This window comes from Panthera pardus, unplaced genomic scaffold (genome assembly GCF_024362965.1).
Source record: "Panthera pardus isolate Hobbes unplaced genomic scaffold, ASM2436296v1 HiC_scaffold_9, whole genome shotgun sequence".
Lineage (NCBI taxonomy): Eukaryota > Metazoa > Chordata > Mammalia > Carnivora > Felidae > Panthera > Panthera pardus.
In genome coordinates, this window is record NW_026527024.1 from 1,799,592 (window position 1) to 1,813,986 (window position 14,395).

General features: G+C 43.1%; 1 protein-coding gene across 1 annotated transcript in view; it reads right to left on the bottom strand.

Annotated features, from left to right (window-relative positions):
• Positions 1-3,883, bottom strand: part of LOC109252356 (uncharacterized) — a 39,745-nt gene extending 35,862 nt beyond the window's left edge. Inside the window, exon 1 of the mRNA XM_053898628.1 lies at positions 3,817-3,883. Within this exon, the coding sequence (XP_053754603.1) occupies positions 3,817-3,844 (28 nt within the window). The 5' untranslated portion in view covers positions 3,845-3,883. The remainder of the gene's footprint in view (positions 1-3,816) is intronic.
• Between the last annotated feature and the right edge of the window lie 10,512 nt (positions 3,884-14,395).

Below are 14,395 nucleotides of genomic sequence, written 5' to 3' on the forward strand. Positions count from 1 at the left end.
TGCCTCAAGTGAATGTAACTCTTAGTACAGCTGGAAGACCTTGAAGGGTAGAGGAAGAAGTTCCCCTTCCTTATGTCCCAGAGCTACACTGAGAAAAACACAGGAAAATATTGGCATATATTTATTCTCTGTGTCACTATTTGTAATAATTAAAGACCAAGAATCTACCAAATGCCCACTAGTAGGGGGCTGATTGAATGAACCAAGGTACATACACACAGCGATGTATTATCCAACTGTAGAAAGGAATAAGAAATACCTCTCTATGCCGGGATGGAGAGTTCTCCAGGATATTTCATAAAGCAAAAAAAAAAAAAAAAAAGGCAAAGTGAAGAAAATAATATTTACTTTACTGTCATTTCTCTAGTGGGGAGGAACATGAACTGTAGGTACAAAGTACAACATATATTTCATGCACATGAAAAAGCAATGGCAGATCATCTGAACTGTCACCAAAGAAGTTACTGACAGAAGGATGGGAGGAATAAGGTGGGGGACAGGTTAGAAGTTGGAAACTGCTTTGAATATACTTCGATTTCATAGATTTGTCTTGAAAGCGTGAACTTCCTTCTTTTTGAGAGTTCGAACCACAGCTCTTTTCCTTTATGAAAGACCTACATGTGTACCTGCTGTTGCTGGCTGACATAAATTCAAAGAGGATTTTTCATTTGTACAAAAAAAAAGCTGAACACGAATACAGCGTTCCGCATTTGTTTCACAGCCAGTTGAGCTAACAGAGAGGCCGAGTGGGCCGTTGTCCACGCCAGCTGCCAATCACCTTCCCCGGGAACCTCACACAGGGGTTCACCATCCATCCACCAGAACTGTGAGCCAGATGAGCACGTGGGCTTTCTCTCAATTGAATTTGTGCATCTGTTAACAAGTTGTGTCTAAAAGTATCAGAAACACATAAGGGAGGTTATTTGGGGGAGATCTGGGAATGCGCACCCTTTTTCCATGTACATTGATGGTAATTGCTTCTCTCCTTTATGTCATTTTGTTTCATAAAAGATTTCATAGGAACATTCTGCTTGTGGATAGTGAGGAACATCTGTAAATAGCTTACATAATTATACAACAAAAACTATATTTTCAGATAACTAGTAAAAATCAAAAGCAAATGCAATACATAGTATTTGGTGTAATAGACAAACCACACAAAGAATTGGTCCAAGAAACTTGAAAATGCAGTTGCTTCATTGGCTATTGTCCTAATGGGATACAGTGTAAGGCCAAATAGGGGGAAAAAACGTCAAGAAAATCTTAAATTGTTTTCAGGAATCCTGTCCTATTCTTAGCTTTTTGTGCACATGTGTAGTTTTGAAGCCCAAGGACAAGCCCAGTGGCAATGAACACTCTTAGTGCCCATACTGTGCCCTTCAAATGCCATTTCCCACCAAACATTAAGAATCTTAGGAGAACGTACCGATTCCAGATCTGGGCCAAGAAACATGCAAGTGGATCCTAGACTATCTAGTCATACTAGTAATCGAGGATTCTATCAAAAACTATTCAGACCGTGGGATGCCTGGCTAGCTCTGTCAATACAGCATGCATCTCTTGATCCCACGTTCATGAGTTCTAGCCCCACATTGGGTGCAGAGATCACTTTCAAAACAAATGTTTGAGGGGAGCCTGGGTGGCTCAGTTGGTTAAGCAGCTGACTTCGGCTTAGGTCATGATCTCACAGTTCGTGAGTTCGAGCCCCACGTCGGGCTCTGTGCTGACAGCTCAGAGCCTGGACCCTGTTTCAGATCCTGTGTCTCCCTCTCTCTGAGCCTCCCTTGTTCATGCTCGGTCTCTCTCTGTCTCAAAAATAAATAAGTGTTAAAAAAAATTTAAAAAAAAATGTTTGGATCTTACCGAAAGGACTACAGGGCCAACTTGAAGAGGCAAGATGGACAGAGATGGGGTAATTTGAGTATCAATGAGAATAATAATTTCAATGGATTAAAATTTATCAAATATGTTGAAGTTCATGAATTCATAACAATAATAACATTCCGAAAGAAGTGAAGTGTTCTCTTTGGGGTATGCTAGGAAATGAAGTCATCGGTCTAAACATGGACAAAAAAGAATCAAGCATTCCTTTTGTCTTATTAACTACACCTTATGGAAATGAAAGTATGATTCAGGGGAACTTTCTTTTTAAAGGATTATGCCATCCAATCAATGAAGAAAGAATGATAGAATTATAATATTATGATTTGCCACCTTTAATGAAACAAAGTTAGTCTAGGCTATCATTACTGTCTGCTACATTACAGAAAGAGACAGAAGAATATATAAGGTGCCTTCTCATGGACGTTTACAACTGCACCTATGAAATATTGCCACCCAAATAACCAGGCAAGCCTTCATATGATCAAGCCTCTCCTTAAATTTAAACTTATACAAAACATGGAAACTGGAAGAACATGTCATATGACGTCTTGAGAATTTAATGAGCAAAAAGTACACTGTCAATTCTCTTGGAAAAAGGACCAACCATTTCTTAACCAAAAACATTTTACAAAAAGAAACTGGAAGGTGAAAACTTATTTATCAAATTAAACTTAAGAGATATGAAAGAATCGAAATTTATGAACCGTATTTGGAGCTGATTTCAGTTTTAAATTCTAGGAGACGATCTGGGAATTGGACTACACCTGGTAATTTTTTTAAAATTCTAATTGCTTTTTGAACTCTGATTATGGTATATTTTAATGACCTTTATCTTCCAGACATACATATGTAAATGATTACTGATGAAGTGATAAAATTTTTAGTATTCTACTAAATTAATAGTTTTTAGTATTCTAATGTTTAAAGTGTATGTATGTATGTATGTATATATTTAATCTCTACACCCAGCATGAGGCTCAAACTCACAACCCTGAGATCAAGAGTCCCATGCTCTTCCCACTGAGCCAGATAGGCGCCCCCACTCTAATTTTTGAAATGAGGAGATTGATGTGGCTCAGAAATGCTGAGAAAGTTGCCCAAGGTCACTGCGCTTATGGGCTTTGGGCAGAGAAGGGATCCAATGCAAATTATGTCTACCGTACCCTCATGCATAACCCTTGCACACTCTGGTCTCTTCTTGGTTCCTTCTCAGGCCCTTGATTCTACATTTCTCTTTACATTGGATCAGAAATAGATCATGGGAGGCCAGGAGAGGTAGATCACTCTCTGTCCAGAAACATGAACTGGTAGCAACCCTGGAATTAGGGAAGGCAACCAAAGGGCTTCACACACATTTGTTTTCTACAGAATAGTTCATTCTCTCCCCATGGCACCCCTTCCTTACCTCCTCTGTTACACTGTCGATCACACCATTTCTCTCTTACATGTTGGAAAGGACACAGCCAGCTGAATTCTAGACTTCTTGTCCCATTTGTGACCTGGGTATCCCGGGGAATTTCATAAAACCACACACACACCATCTGGGATTCAGATTTTCTTTCAGGAAAAGAGAGGGATTGGGACAGACTGGTCTCTAAATTGCCTTCCAGCTCTAAAGACCTGCCTTGAGGACACTAGTTTCCCACTAAGGGAAATGGATGGGGTGTCAGGCACCACTCACTCTGTCATGACAGCAACTGATGGAAGATATGCTGTTCAGCAAGTTTGTCCTGTTAAATAGGAGACAGGTGGACATAGGCCACTCTCTTTCCTTAGCCCCACCCTACCTTCTACTGAGACTCCTGTGGCAGCATCCTCATTGCTGGGCTGCTGGTACAGTACCTGCTCCCTTCTAGGAGCAGAACCCACACCCATGCACACCCCTATTTCCAGCTGCCCCTCATGGCTCCATTGCTCTCAGGCCAGGCTCACCTTCTTTTGAAGGAGCTGAGTTCCCCATTGTTCTCCAAAGAATCTGTTTGAGCTGCTGCTTTTGCTTTCACTGTGAGGAAAATGTGTTTCACCCTTTAAACCTCTGAGGCAGGAAGCTCAGATTGGGTGGAGCTAGTGAAGGAACTATTTGGCTTTAAAGAGACAGAAATATTGCCCTATACTTGGAGGAGTGCTTGAGTTTTACCAAGGTGTAAGCTTTTTCTCCATGTGCCTGCTCTCACACGAAATTTTCCAAACCTATATTTGTTGTTTGGGGTTATACTGGTGGATCCCAAAGGCCCTTATTACATGACACAAATCATGCACACAGAGCCAGGCATGGTGTTGGATCATCTTCCCTGCATGGAGTGGGTGACTCTGGCGTGATTCTAGGAAGAAGAAACTCAAATAGGTGGCTAGATGTGTCCAAATTTAGAGCCTGAGATACTTCCCAGTGATTCTATCATATGGGTTTTCATGAGAGTCTTTCATGAAGGTCTCAAGTTACTCATTAAGAATTTACCAGCCTTGAGGTACAAAGCCAAGAGTCTAAACCATTGGGAGCCAAGAGAAAAAAAAGGAAGATGTGGCCTGGAAAAAGTCTTCCAATGACCATACACCTTCTCTAGTTTTCTTCATATGGTTCTTTCAAATCCCAAAATATGCATGACCTGACAAGAAAAGATGCATCCAGGGAAGAGATCAAACTTTCCCCTACAACCTTCCTACTTTCCTCTACCCCAGACCCAGGCACTGGTAGATTTTCCCAGATTTAGCCAGTGCATCCATTCCAACTTGCTCTGGAAACTTTGAGATGATAGGCAGATGGTCAAACCTCTCATGGTTGACCAGCTATTCCAGTTGTCTGTTGCATCATCATAAAATTATAATGTTTTTGATTATATATTTCTGTTCACTACATTGAGACATGGGATTAGTTGATGTTCACACTTGAAGGTGAGTACTAAGAGAACTAAATGTGGCAGGAAGTAGTGGCCAATGGGGTGGCAACCCATGGAGGGAAGCAGCTAGATTTGGAAATTATTGTATTAATACTATATTATTGGTCCATATCATTAGACCAGTTATTGGTGCTAATGACTTGGAGGGCCCCAGGTAACTGTTTTCCAACTTGCAATAAAGACACAGACCAGGAGGCACCAGCTATGTAATTTGCAAAGTCTGGCACAAAAGGAATATGCCAGGCCCTTTGTCAAAAACAAACAAAAACAATTAAGAATTTCAAGATGACATCAATAGAATAGTAAACCCTTCTAAGTACAGGGCCCTGTGCAACCACACAGGTCACATACCCATGAACTTGGTCTTGATGAGGCTGAATACATAAAAGTCTAGAGGAGAGCTAGAATCATATTTCCTGCTCAAAATATCTCTACCATTTCCTAGTTTCATTTCAAGCTACATATTCCTTGAGTGAAACTTGTCCTTGGATGTTTTCATGGTCAGCTAATTGCTTCTCCAGGCATTATGCTCAGGTATGCTGTTATGTTCCCTAGAGGGAACAGGAGACTAGTTGACACAGAATCCATGGATGCCACAAGAAATCAGATGTGAGTCTCAAATGGTAACAGCCTTGTGATCATTGGTCAAAAAGGAGCATGTGGCCCCCATCAGTCCCATACTGAGCCCTAAGTTAGGAGTGATCTCCTTCTACAAGATTCTGGATAGAAGCAGTGTTGCCCCATATCTGTCTTGTTCAATTAGCCACGCTCCTGATCATTGAGGGCTTCCTTCCACTTGCACCTATGCTGTGAGCCACAGGCCTCTCCACCGCTTGTCTCCACCTGCAACCCTGGAAACACAACTTTCCACCCAGGATCTTGCTCCTTCCACATAGTCAGAAGCAGAATGATAAATGTGGACAAAGCCACAGCTTCCTTTTTTATGTTTTCCTTTCATTCTTTACATTTCACACACACACAGAAATGTGGATATAATGAATTTTCAAAAGGTGTGGGGTCATTAAGAGACATTCTTTGAATTCTATAGGAGTCTTCTTGTGGGGCTCAGGGTGTTTTCTGATGCTCAGATCTAGATAATCTCAAAGCTCAACTTATTAAAATAGTGCAGAAATAATAACAGTAGTTTAAAAGAATTGTTCCCCCATTGTCCTGTTTCTTCTACATATCGTCTTTGTAACCTTGGTGGATCCGTCTCCTATTGCCTCCATAACAAATTCCTAAAACATTAGTAGCTTAAAACAATATAAACTTCATCTTCTACAGTTATGGAGGATAAGAGCATGGAATTAGTCTTATGGAGATAAAACCAAGGTCCTGCAGAGCTGGTTCTTTCTGGAGGCTCCAGGAGAGAATCCATCCCTTGCCTCTTACATCTTCTAGAAGCTGCCAGCTGACCTGGGCTTGTGGCCACATCACACCAATCTCTGCTGCCTTCATCACATTGCCTTCTTGCCTCTCCTTAGAAGGACCTTTCTGATTACATCGGGGACCCACCCAGGTAATCTGGAATAATCTCCCCATCTCAAAGTCATTAACTTAATCACACCTGCAAAGATGCTTATGGAATAAGGTAACATTCACAGGCTCTGGGGATTAGAGTGTGGCCTCTCTGCAACTCACTTTTCTAATCTTTAAAATGGAATACTTACTTCAGATGGTCAAGGTGAAACCAGATAAATTTGTACACATGAAGTGGTACTCAAACCATAGTGATCAATAGATATTAGTTAGAAGTAGTAATAGAACCTTCTATGCTAGTCTCATAGATTACCCTTCTAAGGCTCACTTACACATCAGAGATGCTGTCTTAATCAGCTTGCACAAACATAACACCACAGCCTGGGAGCAGAAACAACAGGAATTCATTTCTCACAGTTCTGGAGACTGGGCAGCCCAAGCCCAATGTGCCAGCCAACTTGTTTCCCTGGGGAGGGCTCACTTCCTGATTTGTGGACGGCGCCATCTCACTGTGTCCATACATGATGGAGTGAGGAAGCAACTCTCTGCTATCTCTTCTTACAAGGGCACTAATCCCATCAAGAGGATCCCAGATTCATGAACTCATGGAAACCCACTTACCTTATCCCCAAATACCATCATGTTGGGGGTTAGGGATTCTGGAGCCTTCTCTCCTGGTGCCAAATAAAACTAGTCACTTCTCCTTTGTAACTATCTCTTTTAAGTGGATATCACTCAAGGTTTCCTGGTTTCTCCCCACTCACTCCACCCCCAAAGGGCACTGCATGAAAAGGAAGACTCAGCACTTCCACAGCCTGTCTACCAGGATAAGGGATCTGGATTATCTATACCCCTGCACTCACATGTCTTTAATGAAATGGTCTTCTGGCTCCACGGATGTGCAAGAAGAGCTGCCTCTTACACAATAATGGCAGCCATGTCACAAAAGAGATATAGGTGTTAGGTGTGACAGTGCACTTGGGGCTGAATCCCTCAAAGGAAACATTGACCAAACCCTCATGAAATAAAGACCATGCCCCCCAAAGAGCCTTTTACTGTCTTCCACGATGTTATATTCGGTTATGAACCACAACCTTTCAGTCCTTCTCTCAAACAGGTCTCTGCTTCCTCCGAAGGCTTCTCTGAAGATCTGCCAAAAGTGACCAATCAGAATTTGTGTCTTCACCAGAGGGTCACAGTCTTGGAGCTTCAGGGGAAAAACTGTAGGACGTGCTCTGAACTACTGTTGCCTCAAAGAGACTCTTCAGAGCAGGTTTCCCAGATGGCAGTACTGACTCAATGATCAGACTGTGCCAGTGAGCAAAGCCAGGGCTACTGGGACTCTCAGTCTGGAAGCATATCTACCTCATGAAATCAGACGACTGACTCAAGATCCAGCAGATTGAGAAGTAATGACATAGGACTGAGTGAACGGATTCAAGGTGTGCCATTGTGGTTATTTGTTTGGAATATTGATGGCATTCTGTTTGATGTTCTACTTGTATGGCTATTTGTGGAAACCTTATTTCTTTCTCCTTAAACGAATTAGTAGACTGTGTATTTGTAAACCCACAACAACTGTCTTTAAATATTACCTCATCTTCACCTACCCTCAAAATTGAGAAACAAATGCTTCTACTGACTTTCATTCACTTTCATGATGATAGAACCATTTGCATAGGTTTAATAAAAATCTGTCCTCTTGTTTACAAAGATACCATTGGAAAAATCGATTCTGCAGCAAGGCCATATGTACAGTATGATATCTGAGAGTGACTGTTGTTTAATCAAAGACCATCAGACCACTGCTAAGGAGCAATTGTTGGTGTTACATGTGGAGCTAATGTCTCCAAAACCTTCATAAGAAAACTAATATGATGTCTAGCTTCCAGGATCCCAATCTCTGGAAGTAAGGAAGTCCAGTCCCAGGTAGTCCAGAAACCCAGGCAAATTTTGGAGACCTCAGGAAGAGAGAAATTCACTGAGATTTATGGGTACAGCATGCAAAGTTTACTGGAGAAAGTGTTTGGGCCTTGGTTTCCTACTCCTAGGATAGAAGAATGGCAGGGGCTTTGAAAAGTCTGATTCAAAATTCATGTTGAAATTTTCCAAAGGAAGCTTATGCTTTGGAATTGATACTTGCTTAATATGATTAGGCTCTAGAGTTCCTGAGCAAACTCAAGGAGGCTTTTCCAGTTAATTAAGATTCTTGCTGCATCTGTATAAATAATCAGGCCATGCATAGTAAAAACAATCTTCTAGGATCAACAATACTTGTTGGAGACTGTTTATGATCACAAAGTAGAGAACGCTATGAAAATGATCCAAAACTTAGAAATAGGCAAGAGAGATTACAGGAGTGTTCTATTCTGTGTGGTGCTGTGCTTGATGATCCGCTGTGATATTTTACAACACTTTAAGGACAGAGAGAATTTTTGCACATCTCTGCCTTGGAGATACTCAGCGAATTTTCTGTCTGGTGGAATATCCAACTCAAAAATTACATGTTACTACTCTCTTGAACACATCAACCCTTGATTTCAAATGAACTTTGTGTTTCTGTTTGTTTATGTTTTTTGTTTTATTCTTTGCTTATTTGCTTGTTTTTAACTAGGTTTCACACCCAGCATGGAGCCCAAACTCAAGACCCTAAGGTCAAGACCTGAACTGAGATCATGAGTCAGACGCTTAACTGATTGAGCCACCCAAAGGAACTTTGAACCAATTATAGAATCAAACTGGTTCTCTAGTTAAGCCATGAGTTGAGCCAAATCTTTGATGTGTTTATACTTACCCAGGAGTCATGAGTTTGCTTTTTTTGAAAACTGCAGATAAAAAGAGAGGGAGAAATAACATGATCCAAGCCTTGGAGGTGGAAATAACACTGGACACAGGCAGAGAACAGCTAACCATTTGGAGTGCAGGAATCATTACCAGCCTTTACTGAGGGCCTACTGCGTCCCAGGCACTGACCTCCATATCATTATCACCTTCGTTTCTTACAAAAGTATAAAATGGATATTAACGGGAACAATCATATCTAGAAAAATCTCATTCTTGGAAGAGGAGTTGAGACTGATTATAATGACTGTTGAATACCAGGCCAAGGAATGTGGATTCTAAGCCCTAGGCAGTAGATTTCCAAGAAGCAGAGACCTAAGAAAACTATCCCAATGGGCTTAACCTGGTAACTGCAACGAGGACTGGAGAGGAAGAGATCAGGGGTACTGTACCCTCACACTGCACACACTGTCCCTCTCTTACCATATTGTAGGTTGAATTGTGTCCTTCTAAAGAAGGGCTAACCTCTGGTACCTGAGAATGTGACCCTCTTTGGAGCACGGTCTCTGTGATGTCATGTCTTTAAGTTAAGGTTGAGCCCTACTCCAATGCCTGGAATTGTTTCATTCAGAGTGAGGGAAGTTTACACAGAGATACACACAGAGAACACTGTGTGACAAAAGAGGCAGAGATTGGAGTGAAGCACCTAGAAGGCAAAGAACAAAGCACGACAGCCAGCACCAGAAGCTAAGACACAGCAAAGAAGGATCCTTCCCCAGAGACTTCATGGAGAGTATGGCCCTGGGAACGTCTTGGTTTGGCACTTGTAGCCTGTGCCAGTGAGACAGTAGCCATAACAATGAGACAGTAAGTTTCTGCTCTTTAAGCAACAGTTTGTGGTCATTTGTTACAGCAGCTCCTGGGGGAACTAATATAGATTTTAAGGCCAAGAAGCAGGGTCCTGCTCTGGTAATTACTTAAAATGTAGGAGTCGTTTCAAAATTGAGTAATGCATGGAGGCTCGAAGAATTCTGAGGTACTTGATAAAAAAGGCTTAGATTGCCCTTAGAGGATGTCGGTGGTAGGATGAACATCAAGGTCACTTTCTGGTGAGGTCCCAGAGAGAGGTGGGGACCACGCTGCTGGACATTGGAGGGACGATGGCACTTGCTATAAATGGAAGGGGGCAGGGGGCAGGGGGCAGGGAGGCAGGCTAAACTGAGGTGGGCTGCTGGGTGGAGAGTAGACCATGTAAGTGATGAACTTGAATATTTAGCTGAGGAGAATTCCGAGAACAATGTGGAAGGTGTGGCCTGGTTTCTCCTTGCTGCTTCTAATGAAATGCGTGAGGAAAGAGAGTGGTGGCTTATCGCCAGCCAAAGAGCACCAAGATGGCCAGCTGCCAGCAGAGCCCAGGAAGAAGCAAGCAAGGTCCTCCCCTCAAGGCTTCAGAGAGCGCACGCCTCTGCGGGCATCTTGACTTTGGACTCCAAGAGCTACCACACAATCCATGTCTCAGCTTTTTCAACTGGAGTTTGGACGACCTGTCGTGCAGTGCTAGGCATCCAGTATGTCCCCTCCACCTTGCCCCTGCCTGCTTTCTTGTCCCATCCTCTGAGAAACCCAAAGGTCTCCCCTTCTGTGGCACGGTGTGAACAGGGCAAATCTTCTACACTACGTTCTTCCTCATTCCCGCCACATTTCTGGCCCAGATAGACCCCAGGTCTCCCTGATGAGAGAGAGCTTGGGGCTTTCTCAGAATTTAGATTTCAGTCCTCTAAAGAATTTTCTTTTTGGAAACAATTATACAACACCAAAACAAAAACTAACAATTGTTTCTTTTAAAGAGACACCAGGAATTTAAGGCCTGGGAGTGCGGTTAAGGCCTCCTGAACTCTTAAGGCAAACAGGCAGACTGTCAGGGCGCCACGAGCTGGGGGGTCACAGGTAAAAGCAGACCCCAGTCCCAGCAGCAAGAATCAATTCCTCACTCTTACAGAATACCAACACCGTACAAAAGGACTATTTTGTCTTAATCAGCAAAAATGTCTCCTTAATATATGAAAATCAGTCAGAGGAAAAGTGTGTGGGCCTGATTCTGCCTCGATCAAGATCTATGGCTTGGAGAAAACCCAAACACAAACAGACCCCACAAAACCGCAATCCCCATGTGCCCCAGTATCTTTATGTATAAGAAGTCCCAGATTGTCTCAGTCAATGCCTCCTACAGAACAGCATCATGCGAGACTATCTGGGCCTCTCCCAGTGAGGACGAATCCCAAGACTCTGCGCCCCTCCCCCCCCCGGCATGATTCATGAGCCTGGGCCCACTTACCCACACAACTTCTCAGGTGTTGGTTGGCTGTAGGTATAAATCTCCAGGTGGAACAGGGGCCTGTGGCCCCCAAAGGGAGACCCTGAGGAGGGCCCAGTCCCAAGACTCCCGGCTGGAGGACCCAGGTGTGAATACGAGTATGGACCTTCTTTCCCAGGGCTTTGGTGTCCCTGGGCCATCAGAGTAATGGACACTTACAGATGGTTATGGACATCACCTTTATTTACCAGCCAGCACCAACAGCCATGAACACAAGAAGCAAAGGCACAGGCATGTTTCACCCCGAGTTCTCTGCTACTCTCCACACACACAGCATCCTTCCTCACTCATCCGCCTAGACTTTCCAGTCCCACGCCTCCAAACCCCACAGCCTTTGCTTGGATGGCCCCTGGATTCTTAGCCATTCCTCGGTACCAATGGTGGAAGAGGCGGCTTGGGAGAATGGGGGTCAGGGAAAGAACTCACAGGCTGCCAGGACCAGCTGACAGCATTCAGTGATCTGCCCTCTCTGGGATTTACAACAAAGTTGGCACGGTTTCTGCTGTTACCTTCATTTCTTTCTTTGGGTTTCAACTTGACATCTTTTACTGCTTCACTCATATCTTTGTGGAGTGTCTCGAGTGCTTTATTACAAATGATAAACACGGTAAGTAAATCTTTAACGAGGGATAAAGGAAAGACTGTTATATTTATGGCACCATATCACAGCACAGTTTTTTCTGTTATTGTTTCCCACAGTCCCTTGCATTTTCAAGAAATGGGCAACAGGGTGATTTCTCGTAAATTCACTCATGCACAGAAAAACATACATCTTACTTCAACCCCAGCAATTTCCTGCCTCACCTCTCCCGAGTCTGTCTTCCTCATCAGGCCACAAAGGCAAGGTCACAGGTTCATGTCTTCTCATTTGTGGCTGCTCATGTGCTCAAAAGGGACTGGGGCAGGAAGGCAGGGCCAAGGAGGAACCCCACCATGGAGATCTCACTGGCCTCTGCACAGGATACTTTTCCCATCTCTCCCCAGGCTGGTGCTGGCCTGAGGATGAGGTGGACATCTTCCTGGGGATCTCCAACCAGGACCCATTCAAAGCAAGCACAGCAGCTAGATCTTTTGACCCTGACGTGGGCTGAACAAGTCAGTTCTGCTCTTTATTAGAACAGGTGCACACGGATGCTGCTATCTTCCAAAATTTTGACCAATTTTTCTACTGGTTGTTTGTTCATTGAATGATTGATTGATTGATTGATTGATTAAAGTTTATTTATTAATTTTGAGAGAGAGAGAGTGAGGAGGGGAGGGACAGATAAAGAGGGAGAGAGAGCATCCCAAGCACACTCCCTGCCAGCACAGAGCCCGACACAGGGCTTGAACTCACAAACAGTGAGATCATGACCTGGACTGAAACCAGGAGTCAGATGCTCAAGCAAATGAGCCACCCAGGTCCTCCCAACTTTTAAAAAATTTTTCGCTCAAAACATAAATAACTAACAAACAACCGAGCAGCCTTATTATTTTGACTATTATTTATTTATCAGGAAGATATAGAACGTGAAAGTTGCACTGAAATGACTCATGTCCAAGCTGTGAAAGAATATAAACGACTCTTTGGAAATACAGGGAGAGGCCAGCGTCTCTCTCACCCTCTGCAAGTTCACCATATCTGTAATTAGTAGGACAGCGGACTCCGTTTAAAGACGGCTGTCTGTAAGACGGTGGTAACTGCTGCCTGACTCCCTTTTGACGCTGTTTCGTTTAACTATAATAAGACACCACAAGGGGAAGGCAAAACGAGGCAAACTCCAGGCAGCCAGCAGGAAGGAAGAAGGGGAGTGTTGGCAATGTGGCCAGAGTTTGACCCAAAACTAGGACAGGCTTCCATATGCCCTGGAGGAACCCTACAGACCTAGTACTGGTGGGACAGCCATAAGTGGTGCAACGTACACATTTTTTAAAATATATTAAAGTCTCTTAAAGTTGTTCTAAGATCATTCAGCAAATGAAGAAAGACTATTTCAAAAAAACAAAACGTCTACTAAATAGTAGTAAGAACTGCATTCTGGCAGGTATGGCTAAGAAGCTGGGACTCCCTATTCCCTCAGCCTTCCAGCAAGAGAGCAGTATCTTAGGAGGAATCAGCTGGCGGTCAGTAGGTTTAACCGCTGGGCATAGTATGAACAGACAGAGTGGTTAGGGAAAGACGCACACAGTGGGGCTAAGACTACTGTGCAGACCCAGGCTGCACCCTCTGAGGACAGACACCAGAGGTTTCACCCTGCAGGGGAAGCAGACTTCACCAGGAGAGTCCAGCCAAACACGCAAACCCCCTGCACAAAGTTGCAGTGAAGCGACCAGAGCAGATATCCTTGTCTTATCTCTGATCACTGGGGCAAAGCTCTCAGTCTTTCATCAAGTATGGTACCAGTGGTGGAAGTTTTCACAGACGCCCTTCACTGAGTTATGGGCATTTCTTTCCATTTCTAGTTTGTTGAGGGGTTTTATTATGAAAGGGTGTCAGGTTTGTCAAATGTCATTTTTGAATCAATGGTGATGAGATATTGTCTCTGTAGCCTTTTTTACTTCTCTAAGTGTGATTTCCTTTAGTTCTTTCAATATAGAATTCCTGCTTGGAAGCCCTGTCTTTTAATTCAATATCCAGGGCCTCTGCCAGGCAATTCCTGTGGCCTGAGTTTTTCCAGTATATGGGTCACACCTTCCGGTTTTGTTGTACGTCTTTCAGTTCTTATTAAAAACTGGGCATTTTAGGTAACATGGGTAGTGAATCTGGATACTGATTCCTTTTCTGCCTTTCTAGGCCTTGATTTGCTGCTGTCTGTGTGTCCATAAGAATACAGAAATTGCTTTTTTAAACAACAAAATAGAAATTCTGCAGCTGAAAAATATAATAACAAATGAAAATTTGACTAGTGGGGCTCAACGATAGATTTGAATGGTTAGAACAAAGATTCAGTGAATTTGAAAATGTAATAATTATAAACACACATGAACTTCACAGTTGAGCCCC